The sequence below is a fragment of the Malaclemys terrapin genome, chromosome 18, assembly GCF_027887155.1.
Source record: "Malaclemys terrapin pileata isolate rMalTer1 chromosome 18, rMalTer1.hap1, whole genome shotgun sequence".
NCBI lineage: Eukaryota > Metazoa > Chordata > Testudines > Emydidae > Malaclemys > Malaclemys terrapin.
The window spans coordinates 12,985,653-13,010,500 of record NC_071522.1 but is presented as its reverse complement, the minus strand read 5'-3'; the positions used below and the strand labels follow the sequence as shown (position 1 = coordinate 13,010,500).

General features: G+C 48.3%; 1 protein-coding gene across 1 annotated transcript; it reads right to left on the bottom strand.

The window, feature by feature from the left end:
• Positions 1-282: 282 nt before the first annotated feature.
• Positions 283-23,211, bottom strand: GUSB (glucuronidase beta). The gene is made up of 12 exons (XM_054008175.1): positions 22,988-23,211; positions 18,650-18,838; positions 16,907-17,088; positions 15,325-15,467; positions 11,361-11,548; positions 10,078-10,230; positions 9,016-9,194; positions 7,833-7,979; positions 6,595-6,679; positions 4,481-4,657; positions 3,313-3,448; positions 283-561 (listed from the first exon to the last, which is right to left on the bottom strand). Exons 1-12 carry the CDS (start codon positions 23,183-23,185, stop codon positions 404-406), a joined length of 1,935 nt encoding a protein of 644 aa, XP_053864150.1. The 5' UTR covers positions 23,186-23,211; the 3' UTR covers positions 283-403.
• Positions 23,212-24,848: the final 1,637 nt, after the last annotated feature.

The following is a 24,848-nucleotide window of genomic DNA, read 5'->3' as shown; positions in this document are numbered from 1 at the left end:
AACCGCGGCCAGCCGAACCTGCTGCGTCGGCAGGTAAATAAACCGGCCCGCTAGGGTGCTTACCCTGGCGAGCCGCGTGCCAAACGTTGCCGACCCCTGCACTACAGTGTTAGAAATCGGGAGCGCTAATGCATGTCTCCCAATCTACCTCTCTCAAATACTTTAGTTATTAAGAATGTTAGGTATCCACTTTACCACCTGCAACCATGCAGCCTATTGATTACTAATTTTCTATGGATATATTTCAATTTCCCTGGTGTTGTGTATTAAATAGAACCCATGGTATGGAAATATTTTTATTTTAGTGCTATTTCAAACACTTACATTGCACTAATTCTGTAATATTAGCTTTCAGTAAAATGTAAACATTAAGCAAAATATTATTTAATGAAAACATCTGAGCTTAATACCCACTCATAAATTGTAATGTGAGTGTTGGACGGAGACAATTTGATTCATTGGCAAGCTTCCAGTATCTGTCTCTTAGAACAAATGCAGCTGCCTTTGGTTGTCGTTGACGGGTAAAGATCCCCTTCTTGTTTCCTAAAACACGAGTGGTTGCTGTAGATATAAAAAGTCATAAAATAAAGCAGGTTTTTTACAGAAGAATCACAAAATAAAGCATCTGTGTACAGAGTAAGACACCTCTTCTTTCCCTGCGGTAATCAACGTGACAGGATTAACTCCTCAGCCAAAGGGAAAGAATGTTAGTAGCAACTTTTCACGACCAAGTTATACAGAAGAAACTTAAGTCACCACCTTCCTACATATGGAAGATGATTATTGTTACACTGGCTTCATTAAAACTGATTTAGCTTAAACTACTACACATTTACATAGGTTCACAGCTGTCAAATGGCTTTAAGTGTGTCTGTGAATGGGCTGTATCGCTTTAATTAAATCAATTTTAATTAAGCTAGTGCTTAATAGTCTATGACCAGTCTCATCTTAAATAGCTTGGGGTTCTATTTCTGCTCTATTTCCACAGTTAAATCTCACTGAAAACTTTACTTTGATACTCAATTAGATTTTCTTCTTTATTCACCCTGCATTCCTTTCCTTTACTGCTCTTCATGCCCTTTTGTCCAATTTACTAGTCATTTGTTCAGTTTTTAATCAAACCAGTCCAAACAACAAATCTTCTCCAAGTGGCCTCCATGCTGCATGATGTGTATGGAGCCCCAAGCTGCATTGATTTGTCATTGCAAACTTTGTCTAATTTTTTTTCCCCACTATTCCTTTTGAATCGGTATCTTTTCCCATACTGCTCCTAATTTTGTTATGCCCATGTCTGTCTGGTCTCTTTAGAGTCTTGTATCTCACATGCTCTTTACTTAAGTCACTGAAGCTAGCACCAGTGGAACAGATTCCTACAGTATTCCACTAAATACACTGCTCACCATCTCTCAGGCCTGGTCTACACTGGAGGAGAACTGATCTAAGTTATGCAACTTCAGCTCTGTGAATAACGTAGCTGAAGTTGATGATGTACTTAGATCTACTTACTGTGCTGTCTTCATTGTGGTAAGTGGATGGCTGACGCTCTCCCATCGACTCCGCCTACTCCTCTCGTCCTGGTGGAGTACCGAAATGGATGGGAGAGTGCTCGGCGGTCCATTTAGCGTGTCTAGACTAGACATGATAAATCAACCACCCTCCACACCCCCGCTGGATCGATCACTGCCCATCGATCCAGCGGTAATGTAGACAAGCCCTCAGTCACAATTGTAACTCCACCAGATTCTCTGTACTGTGGCTTAAGCTTGGCCCTGGGAACATACAAGACTCATCATTCACCTGTGATGGAGACAGTAGCATACACGATCAACCATTTTTACCATCATGGCATCTAGCCCTGCTGTACATAGCCTCTGTGGCTACAACTGGAGGAGCTGCCTGCAGAATGATTAATGCGGTTTGCCAGTGTAGGTGCGGCAGTAGTGATAGGAATTACTTGTGAAACACCTAAGCAGAATTTAGAAAGTAAAAAAGGATAGTTGAGGCTGAGCATTTTGGAGGACGGGGAAGAGGAGAGGTGGGAAAGAGTAGTGCGTGGTGGGTCCCTCTACAACCTTCACTTGCATTCTCTCATAGTGCACCATCTCCACAAACTGGTGATGAAGGTGCTCCTACAGCTCTTCCCTTAGTGTGTGAGGCACTTCATAACACAACCTAGACACAGGAGAGACCATTCAGCATAGGAAATGCTGCTTTGCAATTAGGTCCTAGCCAGATACTTGACTTTTTTTTCCCCTGCCTTACTGCAAGAGTTAGACATGAGCCAGCATGTTTGGAACACAACCCATTTCTAGAGAAACAGCAAAAATAGAATAATTCCATGTCTTACTAAGTCATCATTTTAATGAACTTTGCCCTAGTTTAAAGCATCAGAGCCAATTGGCCTAACTTCTAACTACATTTCCATGAGTAGCTGTAATGGAAGAGTAGAGCTCAACATCCAACTTTGTGACGAGGTTGTGCTCTCAGTCCTAAATCAACTAACATCGAACAGTGCTGACACCGATGAAATAAAGGGACCAAGCTGTGGGAGTTGGCTCCAAAGGCTGTTTCTGAAGTGCTTCGTGAAAAGCATGAAGTCTTCTGCATGCCCCATAAGGGAGTTTTGAACACTACAGCGGCCAAAAGGACAGACTTCTTGATTATTACAGTAAGCAGAAATGCTTGACTGTTTGCATTTTAAGAACACAGCAAACTGTAAAAGTCAGTGATCTCTTACACCTACAGTCTGGCTAGAGTACAGCTTTAGCCGCAGTGTTTGTGTATGACTTGGGGGAGGGAGAGTTCTCTTTTGTAGTGTAGCTCTGACCCTCCCCAGATGCCTAAAAGACTTGAGCAGTTTGTTCAGTGTACACTGAACAATGGTACTATTTTTATAACAAGATAGGACTAGGCTGCCATTGGTCTGCTAATGGTGCTCATGTCTTCTTCACCATTCCCTGGGGAGAGCACTTTGTCCCGAGTTGGCAGAGAAAATGAAGGTTTTGGGACAGATGGTTGAGCCAACAGCCTAATGCTATAGCACATGCTTCATTCTCTCTCTCCCCCCCCCCCCCCCCCCACACACACACAAAAAGGAGTTTATGTGGCGGAAAGTGACAAGGGAACTTTTAAATAAAGGTGATGCTGCATTTAACAATCTTCAGTGCCACATATACTAACTAGTTTTTCTAGAACACATGCTTATACTTAAATCTTGTACCCTCAGTTCTGTAACATGAAAGCCATGATGTCAGGGGAGAAAATATTTATCTTTACATTGCAGCTTAAATATAGAATGGAATCTCAGCCTACCTTGATCTGTCATAAAATCAGCAAAGTTCCAGATAAGCTCCCCAATCACATACTCCTTTCTCTTTTTGTCAAATACTGAATGGTATTCCTTTAGCACAGCCTTTTGGTATTCCTCGCTGAACATAAGAGGTGGGTCCTGTAACCAAAGAAGGGAGAGAAGACTCAAACATAGGACATAGCAGGTGTCAGCAAAGGCTTTCAATTGACTTTTCATATGAAAAGAGTTGTACAATTATTCATTCGCTTCCTCCACCACTGAATTATAGCCATATCTATGGAATGTGGTGGCTATTTAGCAGAGGTTAGAAGTACCAAAGAAGGGTATCTAATTGAAACCGCCAGGGGAAGTTTAGATAGTGTTGAATTCTTCTACCTATGTTGGCAACTCCTTTTTGATTCATAGGGAAGAAACTAGCAACATTTTTTTTTTGATTGATCAACTTCTGAATGTACTTCCTGGCAACGGCTTTTAAAGTGCTACATCTAAATGGTTTCTCTGAAGCTACACAATCTCATCGCCCCATAATGAACTGACTTTTCTCCCCAGCATTGTATCTTCCTGTCTGTTGAATATTCTCCACAACTGCCAAAGCACAGAGAATATTCCAAGATGCAGCTTCTGGAGGTTTGACCGCAAAAGTGTAAATCAGTGAGTTAACTGTAGCCTAACTGTCAATGATTCAGCTTAAAAGGAAAACTGCAACATCGCATAAGAGCCAGTTAATGATTTACACTTTGTAAACCAGTTTCTTTAGCAGTGTTTTAAATAAGGAACAAAGAAGGACCAACTCCCCCAATCAGAATGTTAAAAGTTTGACAGGTTTTCAAAGGGGCAAAAAAATTATTATAGGAGGCCAGTGACTCGGAGATTGTGGAAATGTATTAGTGGCTTACAGCATACGCCAGTGCTTTTACTTAAAGTACTCATCTCCTTTGGTGCTATCTTAGCCCCAATGAAATCAAGAGCAAAACTCACTCAATGGCGCCCCGTGTTTCAACAGTAGAGTCCATTATAATGTGCATGGCAGCTGAGGAGTAGATTTCACATGGTGTCTAGCATGTCTCAGAATTAAGGGGTCAGTAAATGTCATGGGTTGGTTGGTTGTGACGGAACCTCCCTCCTTGACCAGCACTGTTTCTCCCAAAGTGGCACAGCTACGAAACTCACATTGTGAAGCCCAGCAATAGTATCTGCTCCATATTCGCTCTGGATAATTGGCTTTTGGTAGGCTTTATACCAGTTCTCAAACTGTGTATTGAGTTGCAGCTGAATAACCTCCAGATGGCCGGCGTCATGGTACCAGGAGAAGTAGCTATTTACGCAAATTACATCCACATATGGAGCCTAGAGAAATAATGTAGAGTAATATTTGTAACAAACCCCAAAGTAACCTACTACATATGTTCCCATGGCTACATCCCTCTCTGCTGTAGTTCCACTGACCTCAGTTGCTACACTTAGGATCAATTTGGCCCACAGGATTTTAACACAAAAATGAGACCACCCACCCGCCCTATTCCCAGAAAAAACAGGAGGAAACTCACCAAGTCAAGCAGTTTTCCCCATCAACCTATGTTAATTTTGGCATTTTCTTACAGATTTAGGTAGGCAAAGTAGCCAATTAAACAAGATTAACTGTTTCATCCCTAGGTTTGTTGGTCTTTTTGGAAATTCCAAGATGAGTCTTGGATCTGTTTATGCATTTAAACATCCTCTTTAACTTATTAAATAACACAGTGATCAACTTAGTGGTCAATTACTTTGAGTAGTGACTAAGTTCATGCATCAGTGGTGTAATTTAGGACGAAGCATTCTGCGAGTTATATGCCATTTCTACCACCTGGACAGTATGACAAAGGGCACTAACCCATTGAAGATAAAGTGATGTTATATGTAACTTATCCAATGTTCTCTTAACATGTTTTGTAATAAAGTTCTGAAATCAGAATTTACAGTGTATAAGTTCTTCAAATCTCTTCTGTGTCTCCCTGAGCTGTTGGAGAAAGCATGTTCCACTGGAGCATGATGGGGTGCATGCAACTAGCAATAGATGGGACATTGGGGTAATCGACAGCAGTGCCCTCTTTGCTATGTGTAAAATGGAAACAAACCCCAGTGGTTTTGATCCTGCGCCAATGGAAGAAAAGTCATAGCTTTCCAAAAGGCTACACATGCTAGCTCTAGGACAGCCCAGTTTAGAGAGGCAAGGCTAGCTTACTTTGAAAGGAAAATGAAATGGGATTTCTCACAGGTACTCGTGAAAGTCGTTTATATACACGCATCATATGTAGCCAGACAAACTCATCGTCTAAAAATAGACTTGTTTCCAAGACATGGTACGCTGAAAACATCACAAAGCCTTTTACGTTGTCTTTGATTTCCAAGGAAATTCTAGAGGGAGACCAGTTTTCACACACTAGCACTTAAAGCAAGGCCCTCAATTCTGCATGTAGGGCCTCTATAGCAGGACTAAGCCAGCAAAGGCTTTCATGGGCCAGTGTCTGAGCCCCGTTTCAGAATTTCAGGTATACCTCCACACCAAAAGCCCCCTGTGGCAGCGAGTCTCAGGGTCCATGTCCGCTGACTCAGTCTCGCGCTACGGAGCTAAAAGTAGTGCAGACATTTGGGCTTGGGCTGGAGCCCCGTCTTTGAGACCCTCCTCATGTGCTGGGTTTCAGAGCTCCAAACTCGACTGGCTAGACTGCTATGTTTAGCTCCACAGTGCAAGCCCAGTTGACCTGTTATGGGTCTTTTTTTCCCGGGTAGACATACCCTCAGACTAGAGGCTCAAGCCAGGCATGGGGGGTGGTTAGACTATGGAAAGCTAATAGGCATCTGCCCAAGAAGAGCAAGAGACATTTACAATGAGTGGAGACAAACATTCATTACTATGCTTGGGGCCTGTTCCCATTTGAAGAGGTTTTATTCTCTGCTTTAAGAAACTGCCTATTGCAAGTGAGAGGCTCAGGGGCTAATAGGTACAATAAGGAGTGAAACAACAGAACATCCACAATAGGGTTATACAGTTACACAATGGGTCTGATCCTGCACACCATTATAGAGAAGGGACCGTTCTAGTCATTCTACTGGACTCAGTTTTGCCTGAGTAATGACGGCAGGATCAGGCGCTGTGAACTTTGCTTCTCCATGCAACTCAAACGTTCTCTCCTCCAAAAATCTTCAATAGAATGGGGGCAGGAGGGAAGAAGAGGGTTATTTAACATTCCTAAAATCTACCCAGTTTTATTAAGCAAACAAAGGAGAAAAGAAATGAAACTTACACCGCGATCACGAGCGTAATTAGCATTTGACACAAAGGTTACGGGTCGGGTAGGATCAATGGCTTTAGTGTGAGCTATCACTGTCCTGTTTACAAACAGTAAAACACAAGTGTCCATCACCAAAAAGGAGAAACAGCCCCACAAAAATCAGCAAACTCCCCCACGTGCCCAACCTTTGGAGCCGGTGTTTAGTTTCACAGGCAGGAGTTTTGAAAGTGAAATAGTGCAGGTCTTGGATGGTGTTTATGCCCCGTAAAGTGTGTGTAATTCTAGCTAAGAATAATAAGTGTTAAGAGCTCACAGGGCCAGGAGCCTGTTTTGTCCGGGTGAAACACACCCATTGCACAAATCACTGGAGAGGTGTCCGTCCCCATAACTTTAAAAGAGCGTGAGAGAGAAAGGGGTAGGGGGCAGTGTCTTTGCAGCCTTCAAGATAAGGTGCTGTGGCCTGCCCCAGTAAGAACAAATGAGTGGTACTGCTCTAATCATCACAGCTTCTTCAGTATGCAGGCCCAAGCTCTATGCTGGCTTAACTCCACTGAAGTCCATAGAGTTAAGCCAGCAGAGAATTTGGATCCTGGTTTTTCTGTAGTTAGGAATGACCAAACCCTCCACCAATTCGGCCTTACCTGAACCGTAGGGCAGGTTTTCACTACCCGCCGGATCGGCAGATAGCGATCGATCTATCGGGGGTCGATTTATCGTGTCTAGTGTAGACGTGATAAAATCGATCCCCAATCGTGCTCCCCGTCGACTCCAGAACTCCAGCTCGCGAGAGGTGGTAGTGGAGTCGACGGGGGAGCGGCAGTGGTCGACTCGCCGCCGTCCTCATGGCCAGGTAAGTCAACCTAAGATATGCCGACTTCAGCTATGCTATTCACGTAGCTGAAGTTGCGTATCTTAGGTTGACCCCCCTGCTAGTGTAGACCTGGGCTTAGTCTTGAAGGAATATCTCATTCCAAGAGATCTCCTGCTGGCTCTTCAGAGTTCAGCTCAGAGAAATAACTGGTTAGGGTGCTGCTGCGGGGCATTAAACCCAATATGCAAAACAGTAGGTGCGTTGGGGAAATATGTAGTAAGTACATAGAACGTGTATACAAAGAAACTCTAAAATAGATTAAGGGATCCCTGAACACCTGCCAGACTTCCCCATGCAACTCCTTTTTCTGACCTGAAAAATGAGGCGGCACATCCATCAAACTGAGTCTCAACATCCCCGCACAAGAACACACACTTACTTAAAGTAGTAAGCTGCCGGCGATAGCTCTGAGGCTGGCTCATTGGCTACAGACCACATCACAACCGATGGCCGGTTCTTATCCCTGCGGATCAGCTCTTCCATCACCACGAGATGGTGTGCCAGTGATTTGTTCCCAAAATTCTCCCTCAAAGACAAAAGGAAGCAAGAGCAGGTCACTTTAAAATGCTAAATAAAACTCACCTGAAATCCATTATTGATACTAACAATGTAACGAATGGGTCTTGGAGCACAGGGACCAAAATTAATCCCCGGTGTAAATCTGACCACACCAGATGGCCCTGTATCTCTGTATGGGGATAACTATTTGCAGAACAGCAGCTAGCCCCTTAGATATTCTAGCAAAATATGTTTTACTTCACGCACCCCTTGAATTTGGAACCTGCTTCCTCTTCTCAGGAGCCAAACCACCGCCTCTTCCTCTTTCAACTTCCAGCTTAAAATACGTACTTCTAGGCAGCCTTTCAGAGACTTCTACAGCACTGGCAAGATTTCACCCTCACCCAGCGCAGCTTGTGTGTCTGAAGTAAAGAGGACCCCAGACAAGAGCCTTTGAGCCAAGCCTCCCCTCACCCACCCAAACATTGGTGGTCTGGTTTAAATGGGCTCCAGGACCAAGCTACCGCGGATTTGGGGTTTGGAAAAACAAAACAAGGCCAACGAGGCTCAGATGAACTAGGTTCTCTTTCTACTCAAAGCCACCATGTTGGTAGCTCCAGTTACAGCTCGATTCCCTCTGCCTCCCTCCCCGATGGGGATAAGGCGCCGCTCACCCTTGCGGTATAGCTGGGATACAAGTGTGCTACTGCCCTGCTCCAACCCACGGCTGCAGCATAGTTTAGGAATGCAGGTTGGGTCCATCTACGTTGCAAGACTGAACAGTATGTTAACGATGTTGAGAAACGGCACAGCTCTAGCCTGCTCCGTCACACCAGCGCGTGTAGACAGGCCTGAACTTGTCACAGGCTGATTTTTAAGTGGTGTCGAGTCCCTGCACATTAAGCTGAGGTCAACAGGAGCTGCAGATGCTCGGCACACCTGAAAAGCCATTTCCCCAGGCAGGGGCTGTGCTGAGTACCCACCACAGCCGGGGCTCTGTAGAGAATCGTTTTTGAGCAGGGAGAAATACAAAGGGTGCAGTGAGCTTTCAAACAATCTCTTACGGATCTTTCATCCCCACGCCCGGACACTCGTCAATAACCACAATGCCATATGCATCGCACAGGTCCATGATCTCCTCTGCATAGGGGTAGTGGCTAGTGCGGAAGGAATTGGCCCCGAGCCACTGCAGCAAGTTGAAGTCCTTCACGATCAGGGACCAGTCCAGTCCTTTGCCACGGATCTGGGGGGGAAGCAGGCAGGACAATCCAGGATGAATAAGAACTCGATAATACTTTGCACTGCCCTTGCACCATCCAGCGAAGGATCTCAAAGCGCTTCACAGTCGCTTCCCTAAGCTTGACAGCACTGCTGTGTGTTACACCCGGGGAGCCCTGGCTTCAGGCTAAACATGTTACTACATCTCCCTCTCTCAGCCTGAACCGGCTGGGCACCATCTGCTCTCCACTCACTTTCACAAGGCAGAGGGACACGCTCAGGCTTGCCTAGCTTCTGTCCTGAGTGGGAGCCTTTCTGCTTCAAACGCTATAATATCTGTCTGTCTTTGCGAGTTTTAAAAGACTCCCACAGAGCTGAAAGTTTATGCAGAAGAGCGTTGGAGGGGAGAGGGGCGGAAGGCTCACCAAGGCTGGAAAAATCATTAGCCACTGGAAACGGGGTTTGCTGTTTCCACGGTACCAGCTGAGGTGTTGTGCAGAGGCAGTGGGTTTCGCAGCTGTGTAGCCTCAAACTAAAGTGTGTGCCTCAGTTGCCCACCTGTAAAATGGGGATAATACTACTTCCCGCCCTTTGTTGGGCTTATCAGTTTGGGATTGTAAGCTCTCTAGGATGAAGAACATCTCTCAATAGGCATATGCACAGTGTCTAGCACAACAGGGCTCGGATCTCAGTTGGGGCCGCTATGGGTCAAAATGGCCTGGTGCCCCATGGATGTCTCTGTATAAACCTCACAATGTTACTGCCAACGGCTTATGTGCATCAGGGGGAGGGGATGCTAGGCAACGGACCCCTTCTGGGGGTGGGGCCAGAAGTGATGTTTCTGGAGCAGATTCTGATGGAGTCGCAGAGAGCGGCCTCCCATGCCTCACCCCGCTCTGTGCTCTTACATCAGCATCTTCGTGTTTGTTGACTCCATGGAAGTAGAAGGGTTTTCCATTGATGAGGAACTGACTGCTGGTGACATGCACGGTGCGGATCCCGACGGGGAGCGTGTACACATCTTCCGACAGCTCACCGCCCACCTGCGCCGACAGCTTCACCTGGATCCCCAACACAAACCAGCCTCCGCGTTCAACCCTGACCGCACTGAGGAGAATACGCTCAGTTCTGTCTCCCTCCCAGCCAATGCTTCCCTCTCCCTGACCCCGCGAAGGCAGCCCAACCCAGCCGCGCGCTCCCCATCCATTTTACAGCTGTGCCAACCCCACCTCTGAGCGGTCCTATGCTGGCTGGTTCTTCCACATTCCCAGTCTTCCCCCCCGATGGCACCCACCTCCCCTCCTGGCCTGAGGGAAGGATCAACCATGGAAAGTGGGTCACAGCAGGAGCCCAGGCTGGGGAAGGTAGAGAGTAGAGAAGGAGGAAGGGAGGCAGGCAGGCTGGCTTGGGACTTGCTTCTCCCAAGAGCTCTGACCTGACATCCAACCCCAAGAGCCAGAACCCTCCATCTTTGCTGGCTTGGTACCATAGTGCTCGTCTTCCCAGTGACCGAGCCCAAGACTGGAATTTAGCCGGCTCACAGGCAACATGCACCTGGGGCTTTGCAAACTGACTGTGGGTTAGTGGATCTACTCTCTAAACCCTACATCACAGTTAAATCCCCACTCAGGCAGAGGAGATGAAGACAGCCATGTAGGACATCTAATCCTCCAAGACTGCAAGCTGAAAACAAAGCCGAATGCCTGTATTGTACTAAGGGGGAAAGAGCTCACTGCAGTTGTTAAATGTGTGCAGCAGGTTAGCAGTTTGCTCCAGATGGATCATTTATCTCCTCTCTCACTCCCTGGGCCATCTCCCTCTCTTTCCTTGTCGTGTTCTGATCCAGATCTTGCTAAAGTCCATGGAAAGACTCCCCTTGACTTCAGTAAGGGATGGACTGGGCCCTGGGACAAGACAGCAGCGAGGATTACAAGCACTGTGGTAAGATTCTGAAGCCAATGGCCTCGTGTTCCCTCCCTACACAGCCAGCCCTCTCTTTCCCAGTGGCTTGGCTTTCAGCTCAGTAAGCCAAAAATGATTTGATTATGGCATGAAGTGAAAGCATGTAGGCAGGATTCTTAGGGTAGGAGGATTAAGGCAGGCAGGCTTCATGATGCCCATGGATTTCTGTAATCCTAGGAGGGGAATGAAATGAGAGACACGCAAAATGAGACAAATATGTGCATGTTACCTCTAAGTAATAAAGGTATCCGGGGTTTTCGTGCATCAGATAAGGCCACCACAGCTTTGGCTCCACTACTTTCAGCTCCCCGATCGGTCCCTCTCCCGTAGCCACCACTTTCCCCTCTTTCTCCCGTAAATTCAGCGACAAGGAGTAGCGGGTGTTGCCCCTCACCAAAACCTGGTATCGCACCATACCTAGCCCAAAAGAGAGCATGGAGCAGGTTGGAGACCCTTCTCCCATCAGCCATGTTTCCCGGTGACCCCATTGTGATGTGGGTCCTACATCACCAAGGTTAGCAGGGCTGGGTGCTCTCCCAATAATTACATCACTGGGCTTCAAGTGATTGATACATATTAATTGGAGTGACACAGATTGTTTCTTCCCTGTCTGAACGCCTTGACTTAGAAGCGGTGCTTCCTTTAGAGCAATACCCTGCATTAGTCGAGTTGAAGAATCAGTTCCTCACCCAACTTCTATATTGTAAATGGTTTGTGGGGACAGTTTGACTCATGAACTTGGTACCGAGATATAAAGGTTTTGCTAAATCCAGTCCAAGGGATTGGTGGATGAAAGAAGGCACCGTGTATGAGCTGACACCCAACTATGGCTTGGTACCATAGTGCTCGTCTTCCCAGTGACCAAGCCCAGGACTGGAATTTAGCCAGTTCGCAGGCACCATGCCTGTGTGAAATGAGTTTGGTGGGTCTCAGGCCAGTTCTCATGGGACTGGTGTCCACATTAACCAAAATTGCTGCTACTGGCCCCATTGCTGGCAAGCTCAGCAGAGAGGCCAAGCCATGAACAGACTACGTGGAGTCTCACCCTGAAGAATTCTAGACCAAAGCGCAGGCACACAGCCTGGTGGAGCTGGCAATGCCTCTGCCCCTGCTGACCTCCTGTGGAGAGAGGACTTCAGTCTCCAGGGCTGGTTGTTAACACAGTGCTAAATACACACACATATACGCTCGTCAGAGTTGGCTTCCTGACTCTATTGTTCTCAGTCCAGCTCTGTACGTTTGCACTGAACTACCTACCACGTCCCCGCCAAATGAGCTCACAATTTAAAGGCACAGTCACAGAACACACCCAGCCTGGAGTGGGAGGGGGAACAGGATTCACCATCTGGGGACTTGATGGAACCGGGAGCTGTCAGATAGCATGGGGGCTGCCTGGAGAGGTTGTTCCAAGCACAGCCAGTGGAGCGAGAGACGGAAGGCAGGCAGGAGCAGGCGACGGGTAGGTGAAGCCAGGGATGCATGTCAGAGGGTTTGACGTGCACAGAGATGCAGGAAAGCGCAGGGCTAGGGTGTAACAGAGGAGAAGCCTGACATTTCCACAGCAGGAAATGCAGGGGACACAGTGCAGAGTGTAAAAAGAAGAGGGCCATAGGGTCAGAGTTTCAGAAAAGGAAACATGGAAAGTAATTGGCTACTGCTTAATATGAGCAGGGGGTAGAAAATCTAAGCCAGATTTGCCTCTCCTGTCGCAAGGACCTGCTGCTGTCAGAAATGGGGTGGGGGAAATAATTACCCTTCACAGCACCCACCTTGGCCTAGTATCTGCACCTGCACCAGGCACGCTACAGGGAAAAGCAGGTTTGTGAGCAGCTGCCCTCAATTTAAATCTGCGCGCGGGGGGGAGGGGGGGGGCTAATTAAATGTATTACAATTGACAGTGCTAAACAGAGAGGCGTCCGTACATGCAAAATGAAATGGACCAGGCAAGCAAAAATCCCTTCATTTCCCTAGACTCTTATCTGCCTTTGGAGGTTACCTGTCTAAGGGATATGAGCCACTTTAATTGGACTCATGAGTTTTCTTTGATATTGGGGATTGCATTTTGAATGTGGGGCTGGTTGTCTTCTCAGTTGTCTTTTTACCTCCATGTTGAACTGAAATTCCCAGGAGTGGTGACACAGGGTTAACAGTGGAGAGTTTTTAAAACTTCATGGTCCTCTATTCCCAGGGAAGCCCCCTGAACAAAGAATTGGCTACAGAAGCACCAGTCTGCACAGGTGGGCTGGTAACTAAGCAATGGCTTACCTGGTGGGGGACACTGATCACCTGACAAGGCTGATCAGAGGGTCACATGGCAAAGGAACGGAAGGTTATAAAAGAAAGGCTCTTATTGACCATCGGGGGGCTAGAAGAGAGTATGCTTGTATAAAAGAGGGTACTCACAGCAGTGAGCAGACAGAAGTTCCATGATTTGGAGGAGAAGCTATAAGAAAGGAAGGACCCCCAGAGCACTCTGACCTAAGCCCAAAGAATGCTCCCGAGTGGTGAGGACCCTGAGGTAGGGAAATGTGTGTGTTTAATATTTTGTCTGAATCTTTATATCGTCTGTGCTGTCCCAAGTAAGAGCGAGTGGTTTAGAATTCCCTTTTGCAAAGCCTGTGTTATGTGGTTCAACTCTCCTGGGGTCCTGAAATGGTAAATGGTAAACCAGCGCTGGTGCTAGGAAAGGCATAGGGCAGCCTACCTACTCTCAGGACTTAGGCAGTTGGACTGTGGGGTCTCAGTTCTCAGACGGGGGTGGAAGACACAGGATCTGCACCTGACAGTGTGCCTAGAAAACCAGAGGCGGCGTCCAAGCACTGCTGGGACTCAGGAAGTTTAACGGCGTGGGAGGAACCCAATGCACCTATCTGATAAGTGTCCAGAAGGGGAAGAGCAACTAGGCCTTTGTCAGGCACTTTCGTACCTTGAACCTGAACCATTTAAAACCACCGAGAGTTTGGCCACTGACCCCGGTGGGAGCTAGCTTGGGGCTCGTAAGGCTACGCATTAGTACAGGGTGCGCACAGCTCAGAGCCCCACTGAAAGGAGGAAGAGGCTGGTCGATCTAGCGTTTAGGGCACTGGTCTTAGATTCTGGAGACTGGCGTTCAACTCCCTGCTCTGCCCCAGATTACCTGTGAGACCTTGTTTAGGCCTCAGGTCCCCACCTGTGAAACAGGCATAACAGACCGGCCCTGCCTCACAGGCTGTTGTGAGGATAAATGCATTAAAGACTGTCAGTGCTCAGGTCTGAGAGAAATGGGGGCCATGTTAGATGCGTACACAGAAGGATTTTTATGGGGCACAGTATGCGTGTGTTGAGATCCAGAACATTCCTGTGGAGCTCATGAAATCCTCTCCATTGACACTAGTCCTTATGGCAGTCAAAGCAGGATTGGCCCTTACACAAAATTCCACCTCAAGACGCTACACATGGATCCTTTCACTAGATTAGATCAGTGGTTTTCAACCTTTCCAGACTTCTGTACCCCTTTCAGGAGCCTAATTTGTCTTGCGTACCCCCAAGTTTCACCTCACTTAAAAACTACATGCTTACAAAAATCAGACACTATAAATGCAAAAGTGTCACAGCGCGCTATTACTGGAAAATGGCTGACTTCCTCATTTCTACCATAGAATTATAAAATAAATCGATTGGAATATAAATATTGCACTTACATTTCAGTGTACCCGAAGCCTGAACCTCACTGCCCAGGGCCCAAGCCCAGTCACCCAGGGCTGAAGAATGTACTTTAGCTTTGTGGGGGCCCCTGTTGTATGGAGCCCCGGGCAATTGCCTGGTTGCCACCCCCTAATGTCAGCTCTGCACTTGCAACCCCCCAAAACCTGTCCCACAACCCCCATTGGAATTATGATCCCCAGGCTGAGAAACACTGAACTAGGCAAATATCTAGATGAGGTGGCGTACCCGCTGGAAGACCTCTGCATACCCCTGGTTGAGAACCTCTGGACTCTATCGTCAGTCAAGTGCCTTTTTTCTTTTTTTAAACCCCTGAAGGAGATTTTTACAACTTCTGTGATCAAATGAGGGCACGTGGCTGCCCACACTAAACCTACTGCATGATCAGTTCAACCTATCCAAAAATTCCCCACCAGGAAGCTTTCCCGTTGCCTCCTTTCATCTCCCCTGTTGGATAGGAAGATAGTTGTCATAATTGCCTAGATACCTACCAATATTCCCCGCCCAGGCTGTAGTCACAGTGATGTCGTCTATGTAGATAGAGGGGGTTGTATATAACACGACCGGCCGGTGAATTCCAGCGTAGTTAAAGAAATCAAACTTTGTGTTCTGAACAAAATAACCCCTAGGGTACCTGTGAGGGAGGGGAAAGGGTTACATTCCATTTCACAAGAATTAAAAAGCAAAGTACAGATGTTAGCGACGTACTATTCAAATACTCCTGCAATAGACCACATCGTCCCTTTCAACAAACACGTGGACAAGGGGGATCCAGTGAATAGAGTGTACTTGGACTTTCAGAAAGCCTTTGACAAAGTCCCTCACCAAAGGCTCTTAGGCAAGGTAGGCAGTCCTGGGATAAGAGGGAAGATCCCCTCATAGATCAGTAACTGGTTAAAAGACAGGAATTACTCCATATACAAAATTATTCAAGATAGTTAAATCCAAAACTGACTGCAAAGAGTTACACAGGGATCTCACGAAACTGGGTGACTGAGCAACAAAATGGCAGATGAAATTCAATGTGGATAAATGCAAAGTAATGCACATTGGAAAACATAATCCCAACTATACATATAAAATGATGTGGTTTAAATTAGCAGTTATCACTCAAGAAAGGAGTCACTGTGGATAAATCTTTGAAAACCTCTGCTCAATGGGCAGCGGCAGTCAAAAAAAGCTAAAGGAACCATTAGGAAAGGGATACATAAGAAGATAGAAAATATCATATTGCCTCTATATAAATCCACAGTACACCCACACCTTGAGGACTGCAGGCAGTTTTTGTCACTTCATCTCAAAAAAGATCTATTATAATAGGAAAAAGTACAGAGAAGGGCAACAAAAATGTGTAGGGGTGTGGAACAGCTTCCATAGGAAGTGAGATTTAAAAAGACCAGGACTATCATTTTAGAAAAGAGATGACTAAGAGGGGGGGTATGATCTAGGTCTATAAAATCTTGAATGGTTTGGGGAAACTGAATAAGGAAGTGTTATTTGCCCCTTCACATAACACAAGAACCAAGGGTCACCCAATGAAATTAATAGGCAGCAAGTTTAAAACAAACAAAAGGAAATATTTTTTTTTCCACACAACGCACAATCAATCTGTGGAACTCCTTGCCAAGGGAAGCTGTGAAGGCCAAAAGCATACTGGATTTGAAAAAGAATTAGGTAAGTTCATGGAGGATAGGGCAATCAATGGCTATTAGCCAAGATGGTCAGGGATGCAACCCCTGCTCTGGGTGTCCCTAAACCTCTGACTGCAAGAAGTTGGGACTGGCCAACTGGGGGATGGATCACTCAATAAATTATTCTGTTCTGCTCATTTCCTCTGAGGCATCTGCCACTGTTGAAAGACAAGATACTGGGCTAGAGGGACCACTGGTCTGACCCAGTATGGCCGTTCTTATGTTCCAACATATTTGCTATTAATACTACAGGGATTAACATGGCCTAATAGTTCACAAATTACTTGAAGGTGCTGAATGAGTTCCTATGCTGTGATGATTAACGAGAGTAACTCTGGTGTGTAATTTCCACCACAGCCCTGGTACAATTCAGTGAACTCACTTAGACTCGTCTGTCATGAACTGAATGGAGCCGGGAGGCAGGGTCTGAGGTGTCAGCGTATTGTTGAGCGCAATGGTGATGCGACACAGAGCTCCAGGGCTGCCCTGAACAATCCTGCTTATGTCTGCTTCAAAGGGGAGGTGGCCCCCTTCATGCTCCGTAACCTGCACTCCATTGACCCACTGCAAAAGAAGAAACCGCATGGGCGGAGTGGCAGCATTAGATATCACAGGGAAGCCTGGGCTAGGGGGGGAAGAACATGACCTCCCTGAACACTAATGCTGGGGTCAGAGCTCTCCTTCCAAGGGCCCACCCCTGCAGCTCTTCTAGGCACCTAACTCCCAGTGGAGTCACACAAAGCCAATATCACCTTCATGGGTGCTTCAGGTGCATAAAAATCTGGTGTCCTTCAGCCCTGCAATAGGGCAACACTTCAGCTACTAGGTCAGAGGACCAATGAAGCTAGAGCTGGAAAAGCACCACCAGGTCCTTGTTCTGAGCCCTCTGCACTTTGGACTCCAAATCTGTGGCTTGGCTCCACTTCTTATTTGCAGACAACATGGAAGCTGCAGCTGGACTTGCGAAGGGAAAAACTGCAGAGTGCTGACTAAATAATAGGCCAGGTCTACACTACGGACCTATGTCGGTATAACTCCGTCTGTTGCTCAGGGGTGTGGATTTTTCCCTGAGCGACGTAGTTATGCCAAACTTAACCCCCCCATATAGACAGAGCTGTAGCTGGGAGAGGTTCTCCCACCAACACCGCTACTGGATCTCAGGGAGGTGGATTACGCCAATGGGAGAGTTCTCTCCCCTTGCCGTAGGAGCGTCTTCACTTAAGTGCTACGATGGTGCAGCCACATCGGCGTTGCAGTGTTTTTAGTGTAGAACAGGGGTGGGCAAACTATACCCGCGGGCCGCAGCCAACCCGCCAGCCATTTTAATCCTGCCCTTGAGCTCCCACTGGGGAGTGGGGTCTGGGGCTTGCCCTGCTCCAGCCGGGGAGCAGGGTCGGGGCCCGCACAGCACGGCTCCCGGAAGCAGTGGCATGTCCCCACTCCGGCTCCTATGCATAAGGGCAGCCAGGGGGCTCTGCGCCACATGCTGCCCCCACCCCAAGCGCTGCCTCCACAGCTCCCATTAGCCATGAACCACGGCCAATGGGTGTCTGCGAATGGGGCAGGATATAGCAGAGCCGCCTGGCCATGCCTCCGCGTAGGAGCTGTAGTGGGGATATGCCACTGCTTCCGGGAGCTGCTTAAGGTAAGCGCCGCCCGGAGCCTGCACGCCTGAGCCACCCCCCTGCATCCCAACCCTCTGCAGCCCCAGCCGGAGCCCTCACCTCCTCCTGCACTCAAACCCCAATTTCATGAGCATTCATGGCCCGCAATACAATTTCCATACCCAGATGTGGCCCTCAGGCCAAATAGTTTGCCCACTCCTGGTGTAGACCATAGGTGCTGGAGCTTGGGGTGCTGCCCTGCCCCCTGGCTTGTAGTGGTTTCCATTATAAACAGGGTTTACTGTTTAGTTCAATAGCTCTCAGCACCCCCACTATAAAAATTGTTCCAGCACCCGATGTAGACATGCCCGCAGTGTGTTGTCAGAACACACAGAGCTGCCACATTCTTCTATAATACAGGATGTGGGGGTCCCCAAGGGCAGCTTTTACTGCGGGTATTTCAAGAGCCTCTGAGCAGGGCAGACTGCATGGCGAATTGTTCACCGGGCCACCATACTTACCACTATGGAGTAGTAATGGGCACTGCCAACCCGAAGCACCACGCGGGTGTTGAGGGCATTCAGAAGCCAGCTCCTGGGAAGCAGCACCTCTTTCTCATACCAAACCCAGCCAGTATATTGCCGCAGGTTGGGATCCTGAGTGAGCTCGTTGAAGCTGGCGGGTACCGGCATGTCGATCACAGGCCCACTCTGAGAGGATCAAAGGAGACAGAGGGTGAAATGGTTCACTTGGGACTAAAAAATAAGTGTGAAGTTTGATAGTGGTTTAAAACTAGGCTTGTGGGTCGCAGGGCGAAAAGGTGCAGTGGCACATCCATTGTGGGCCAGATTCTGATGTCAGTCAACTGCTGTAAATCCACCAGGGGTTTCTCTCCCTTTACTTGGAATGGACCCCTACAAAATGCAAAGGGAAATTCCTTTCTCCCCCCGATTTTAGATTGAACCTACCAGATTCTGCATAATTTGCACCTAAAATCATATCGCATCAGGCTGACCTCAGGCCCCAGCCTCATCGCAAAAGGCAAATTGATTTTGAGTTTGGGATTATGTTCATGTCGCATTTATCTAACTGTTCAGAATTTACTGCTGATGTAGTTACACCAATTAGCCAGCAAAAACAACAAGGAGTCTGGTGGCACCTTAAAGACTAACAGATTTATTTGGGCATAAGCTTTCGTGAGTTAAAACCTCACTTCTTCGGATGCATAGAGTGAAAGTTACAGATGCAGGCATTATATACTGACACATGGAGAGCAGGGAGTTACTTCACAAGTGGAGAACCAGTGTTGACAGGGCCAATTCAATCAGGGTGGATGTAGTCCACTCCCAATAATAGATGAGGAGGTGTCAATTCCAGGAGAGGAAAAGCTGCTTCTGTAATGAGTCAGCCACTCCCAGTCCCTATTCAAGCCCAGATTAGTGGTGTTGAATTTGCAAATGAATTTTAGTTCTGCTGTTTCTCTTTGAAGTCTGTTTCTGAAGTTTTTTTGTTCAATGATAGTGACTTTTAAATCTGTAATAGAATGACCGCATGGCCCCACAGTATGCCAACATTTTTATGGCTGACTTAGAACAACGCTTCCTCAGCTCTCGTCCCCTAGTGCCCCTCCTCTACTTGCGCTACATTGATGACATCTTCATCATATGGACCCACGGAAAGGAGGCCCTTGAAGAATTCCACCTGGACTTCAACAATTTCCACCCCACCATCAACCTCAGCCTGGACCAGTCCACACAAGAGATCCACTTCCTGGACACTACAGTACAAATAAGTGATGGTCACATAAACACCACCCTATACCGGAAACCTACTGACCGCTATACGTACCTACATGCCTCCAGCTTCCATCCAAGACACATCACACGATCCATTGTCTACAGCCAAGCCCTAAGATACAACCGAATTTGCTCCAACCCCTCAGACAGAGACAAACACCTACAAGATCTTTATCAAGCATTCGTAAAACTACAATACCCACCTGGGGAAGTGAGGAAACAGATTGACAGAGCAAGACGGGTACCCAGAAATCACCTACTACAGGACAGGCCCAACAAGGACAATAACAGAACACCACTGGCCATCACATACAGCCCCCAGCTAAAACCTCTCCAGCGCATTATCCACGATCTACAACCTATCCTGGAAAATGATCCCTCACTCTCACAGACCTTGGGAGGCAGGCCAGTCCTCGCTTACAGACAACCCCCCAACCTGAAGCAAATACTCACCAGCAACTACACACCACACCACAGAAACACCAACCCAGGAACCTATCCCTGTAGCAAATCTCGTTGCCTACTCTGTCCCCATATCTACTCTGGCAACAGCATCAGAGGACCCAACCACATCAGCCACACCATCAGGGGCTCATTCACCTGCACATCCACTAATGTCATATATGCCATCATGTGCCAGCAATGCCCCTCTGCCATGTACATTGGCCAAACCGGACAGTCCCTCCGCAAAAGAATAAATGGACACAAATCAGACATCAGGAATGGTAACATACACAAGCCAGTAAGTGAACACTTCAATCTCCCTGGTCATTCTATTACAGATTTAAAAGTCACTATCATTGAACAAAAAAACTTCAGAAACAGACTTCAAAGAGAAACAGCAGAACTAAAATTCATTTGCAAATTCAACACCACTAATCTGGGCTTGAATAGGGACTGGGAGTGGCTGGCTCATTACAGAAGCAGCTTTTCCTCTCCTGGAATTGACACCTCCTCATCTATTATTGGGAGTGGACTACATCCACCCTGATTGAATTGGCCCTGTCAACACTGGTTCTCCACTTGTGAAGTAACTCCCTGCTCTCCATGTGTCAGTATATAATGCCTGCATCTGTAACTTTCACTCTATGCATCCGAAGAAGTGAGGTTTTAACTCACGAAAGCTTATGCCCAAATAAATCTGTTAGTCTTTAAGGTGCCACCAGACTCCTTGTTGTTTTTGTAGATACAGACTAACACGGCTACCCCCTGATAATTAGCCAGCAGGGAGTGCTGAGGGATAGTAAACCTTTCATTAACACACAGGGCGGGATCTACAAGGAACTTTTACAGCCAATGTATTTGGCTGTTGTGCTCACGTTTCCCATGTAGTTATAACTCTCCCCCTGTTCACTGATGACGAACAATCACGTGCATGAATTTCAAACACTGACCTGCACACTTAGTGACGAGTGCCCATTTCTGCTCCATCAATCCCAGTCCCCTCAAACTCCTTACACACAGCGGCCACAGCGCAGGGCATGGGAGCGGCCAACTGTACAATTAGTTTGTGTTCTTTCTACAAAATGGAGCCCCAAGCCCTAAAAGGGACCTTTGCACACCTGCCATCGCATAAATCTCTTAGGCACTCCTGTAGCGTCCATTCCCATCGTATTTATCCTCGCAAGGGAGGGAATTATCCTTATTTGACAGATGGGAAGTCCAGAGACTAAGGGCCAGCTTTTCAAAAGTATTTGGGTGCCTCAAGATGCAAAGGGCTGCTTAGATCTGGCCCCAAACAGCCCAAATTTCCAAAAGCACTTAAACCGGTTAATTTCCATGGGAATTAGGCACCTTTTAGAAAGTGTAACCAATGGTTTGCTATTTTCCCTCCAGGAATGACATAAGGAAACTCTAGAGATGGTATAATTATTTCACTATTACATGCTCTCAAATTATATTACAAAATATGGTACTCCCATGCAGATCTGCGGTTCTCTCTCTCGCCTCTCCGAGATATATTATTTATTTCTCTAAGTGCCCCATAATTTCAGCAGCTCGCACTCCAATGGTTATTCCCCTTTAAAAAAATAAACCAAAACATATCATTACATTACACCACTTTGCCTTCTTGTCTTCATAATTCTTCTGAAGTAAATCCTATATTTACTGTACACATTTTTTCATTTGGAAAAGAGTCAACATTTACTCCATTATTTGTTTTGTATTGGCTATTTGTTAGAATTATTCAATATTTCTTGTCTTTTCCAACACTGAGCATGTATAACTACTCTGTAGAGAATGGTATTAATTTCTGAAGCACTAGGATTGCTATAATCACGTTGTCTACAGTTCAATCAAACAGTCACACACTTTCCAAACTTCCTGCTTCAGGCCCTGGTGAATGAAACGGAGAAACAATAAAAGGCTGCTCAGGTTTATTGATTAGGATTTGGAAAGCATCTTGAAGATGAAAAGCGCTACTCAAATGCTAAACATTATTCATGCAATGCAGGGAGTAAACGGCAATTGATTTGCCTCAAGTTAAATCGAAAAGGGGAAGCTAAAATCACGTGCCCAGATAACAGGAAAAGAACCGTTAAGTTGTACTAGAGAAAGATCCTTTTTTTTTCTAATACAGTATTCACACTCACGCCTGTGTTTCAGGAAACAGCAAGTGAGGGTCAGGATGGAAACTGATATAATGAAGAGGAACTGGGAGGAAACGGGCTCTTTTTCCTTGTCTCATTCTGATATTTATGATGCTCGTTTCCTGCTTTTCATTAGAGATGGGCCTGAACCAGCCCCCTGATCCGACTCTCACAGCTCTGTTTTATCTCTGTGGAGGACTGACTTTAAGGGGTTGAAATCCTGGTGCCGGGATGTGGCGTTCTCACCCGGCTGCCCCGTTATAGAGATGGGCTCATGCTACTGGATCCAAACTCCAGGGCTGGGTTCTGGTTTGGGCTCCAAGCCCTGGAGACAAAGGCATTTAACTCACCTACAGCAGGGACCCAGTGGAGACTCCGCTCACAGGCTGGCCCGATGTCTCTCTTCGGTGGCCAAGGCCAGTGGCAGATACCCTCTTTGCCACTACTGCCCCAGAGGTGCCCCCCGCCATACCTGTCTCAGGGGCTTCCGGTACCACTGCTGCACAAACCCCTTGTCCCGCTGCGCCGAGAAGTCAGCCCTGAAGCTCCAAAGGCCATTCAGCTCCTTCAGCTCCCTGGAGGCGGACTCCCTGGGGTAGAGCATCCCTCCGCCCAGGGCCAGAGCCTGGCAGCAGAGCAGCAGTAGGCACAGAGCACAGCACAGAACCATGCTGCTCTCTGCTAGGCAGCTCTGCAAGAGGCAGTCAGCTGAGCCAGGGCCCAGCTGACTGGGAGGAACACTCACGTGACTTCCAGCTGGAGGCACCTGCAGCCATCTTGCTTATGGGCTTGCCAGCCTCTCTGTGTGCCTGAGCCAGTGGAAGAAAGTGGATGTGCCCTGGGGCCGGGGGATTGTAGTCTTTTACCTACACTGAGCCCAATTGCTAGTCGCTTTACAAACCAGTAAGAAGGTGAGATGTGGTTAGGGTGACCAGACAGCAAATTTGAAAAATCGGGATGGGGGTGGGGGGTAATAGGAGCCTATATAAGAAAAAGACCCAAAAATCGGGACTGTCCCTATAAAATCGGGACATCTGGTCACCCTAGATGTGGTCCCTGTCCTGGCAAGCTCACAGTCTAAATAGGATAACAAATATTTCCCAATACAACTTGTACAGAATTCGAGCCAGTTTCTGATCTCAGTTATTCAGGATTCCCCCACCCAAAGCAGTCAGAAATCATTAGGCAAATCCCCTCCTCCACATCAGAACTGTAAAATAATTATTTAGATTCTTTTTTATTTATCGTCTGAGGTTTTTTTAACCTTTCGGGTGCTTTTGGGTCATCAAGCATTTTTCCGCAACTGTGAGAGCTAGAAGTTAACTTTATTACAATAGGAAAACTGAGATCCTTGCACAGTCATGTGACTCCAGGTGTTGGGGCTTTAAGAAACACACATATCATGAGAGTTAGCAACCCTGTATATTAGGGTTACCATATTTTGTGCCTCCAAATGGAGGACACTCCACGGGGCCTCGGCCCCGCCCCCAGCCCCGCCCATGCCCCCTCCCCAACTCCGCCCCCTCCCCAAAGTCTCCGCCCCCTCCCCTGCTTCCCGCGAATATTAAATTCGCGGGAAGCCTGAAGCTGGTAAGGGGGGGTGTGGGGGGAGCAGGCGCGGCCCGGGCTGGCCCCCCGGCAGTGCCAGCCTGGGTCGGCTCGGGCCCTGGGGTGCCAGCCCTGGCCGACCACCCCCAGCCCGCCCAGCACTGCCGGCCCCCGGCGGCCCAGCGCACCCCCCCCGCTATCCCGGCCCGGCTCCCGGCCCCGCGGCCCAGCGCACCCCCCGGCGGCCCGGCCCCGCGACCCCGGACCGGCCCGCGGCCCCGCGCACCCCCGGCTCCCCGCCCAGCCCCACGGCCCGGCGCACCCCCCCGCTACCCCGGACCGGCTCCCCGCCCGGCCCCGCGGCCCGGCGCACCCCCCCGCTACCCCGGACCGGCTCGCGGCCCCGCGCACCCCCCCCGCTACCCCGGACCGGCTCCCCGCCCGGCCCCGCGGCCCGGCGCACCCCCCCCCCGCTACCCCGGCCCGGCTCGCGGCCCCGCGCACCCCCCCCGCTACCCCGGCCCGGCTCGCGGCCCCGCGCACCCCCCCGCTACCCCGGCCCGCGGCCCGGCGCACCGCCCGGCTCCCGGCCCGGCACCGCGCCCCCGGCTCCCCGCCCGGCCCCGCGCCTGGCCCGGCACCATGCCCCCGGCCCCGCGACCCCGGCCCGGCCCCGCACCGGCCCGGCCAAAGAGGCCCCGCCCGAGCCCTCCATCCCTCCCTCCCGATTTTCCCGGACATGCCCGGCTTTTGGGGATTTCCCCCCGGACGGGGATTTGAACCCC

Excerpts from the sequence above, each read along its gene's own strand:
- GUSB (XM_054008175.1), bottom strand. The coding sequence starts at position 23,185 with ATGGTTCTGTGCTGTGCTCTGTGCCTACTGCTGCTCTGCTGCCAGGCT. Across the intron at positions 11,549-15,324 it reads AGCCTGGGCGGGGAATATTG|GTATGGTGCGATACCAGGTT; the intron begins GTAGGTATCTAG and ends CTTTTGGGCTAG. Across the intron at positions 562-3,312 it reads TGATTTTATGACAGATCAAG|CAACCACTCGTGTTTTAGGA; the intron begins GTAGGCTGAGAT and ends TTATATCTACAG.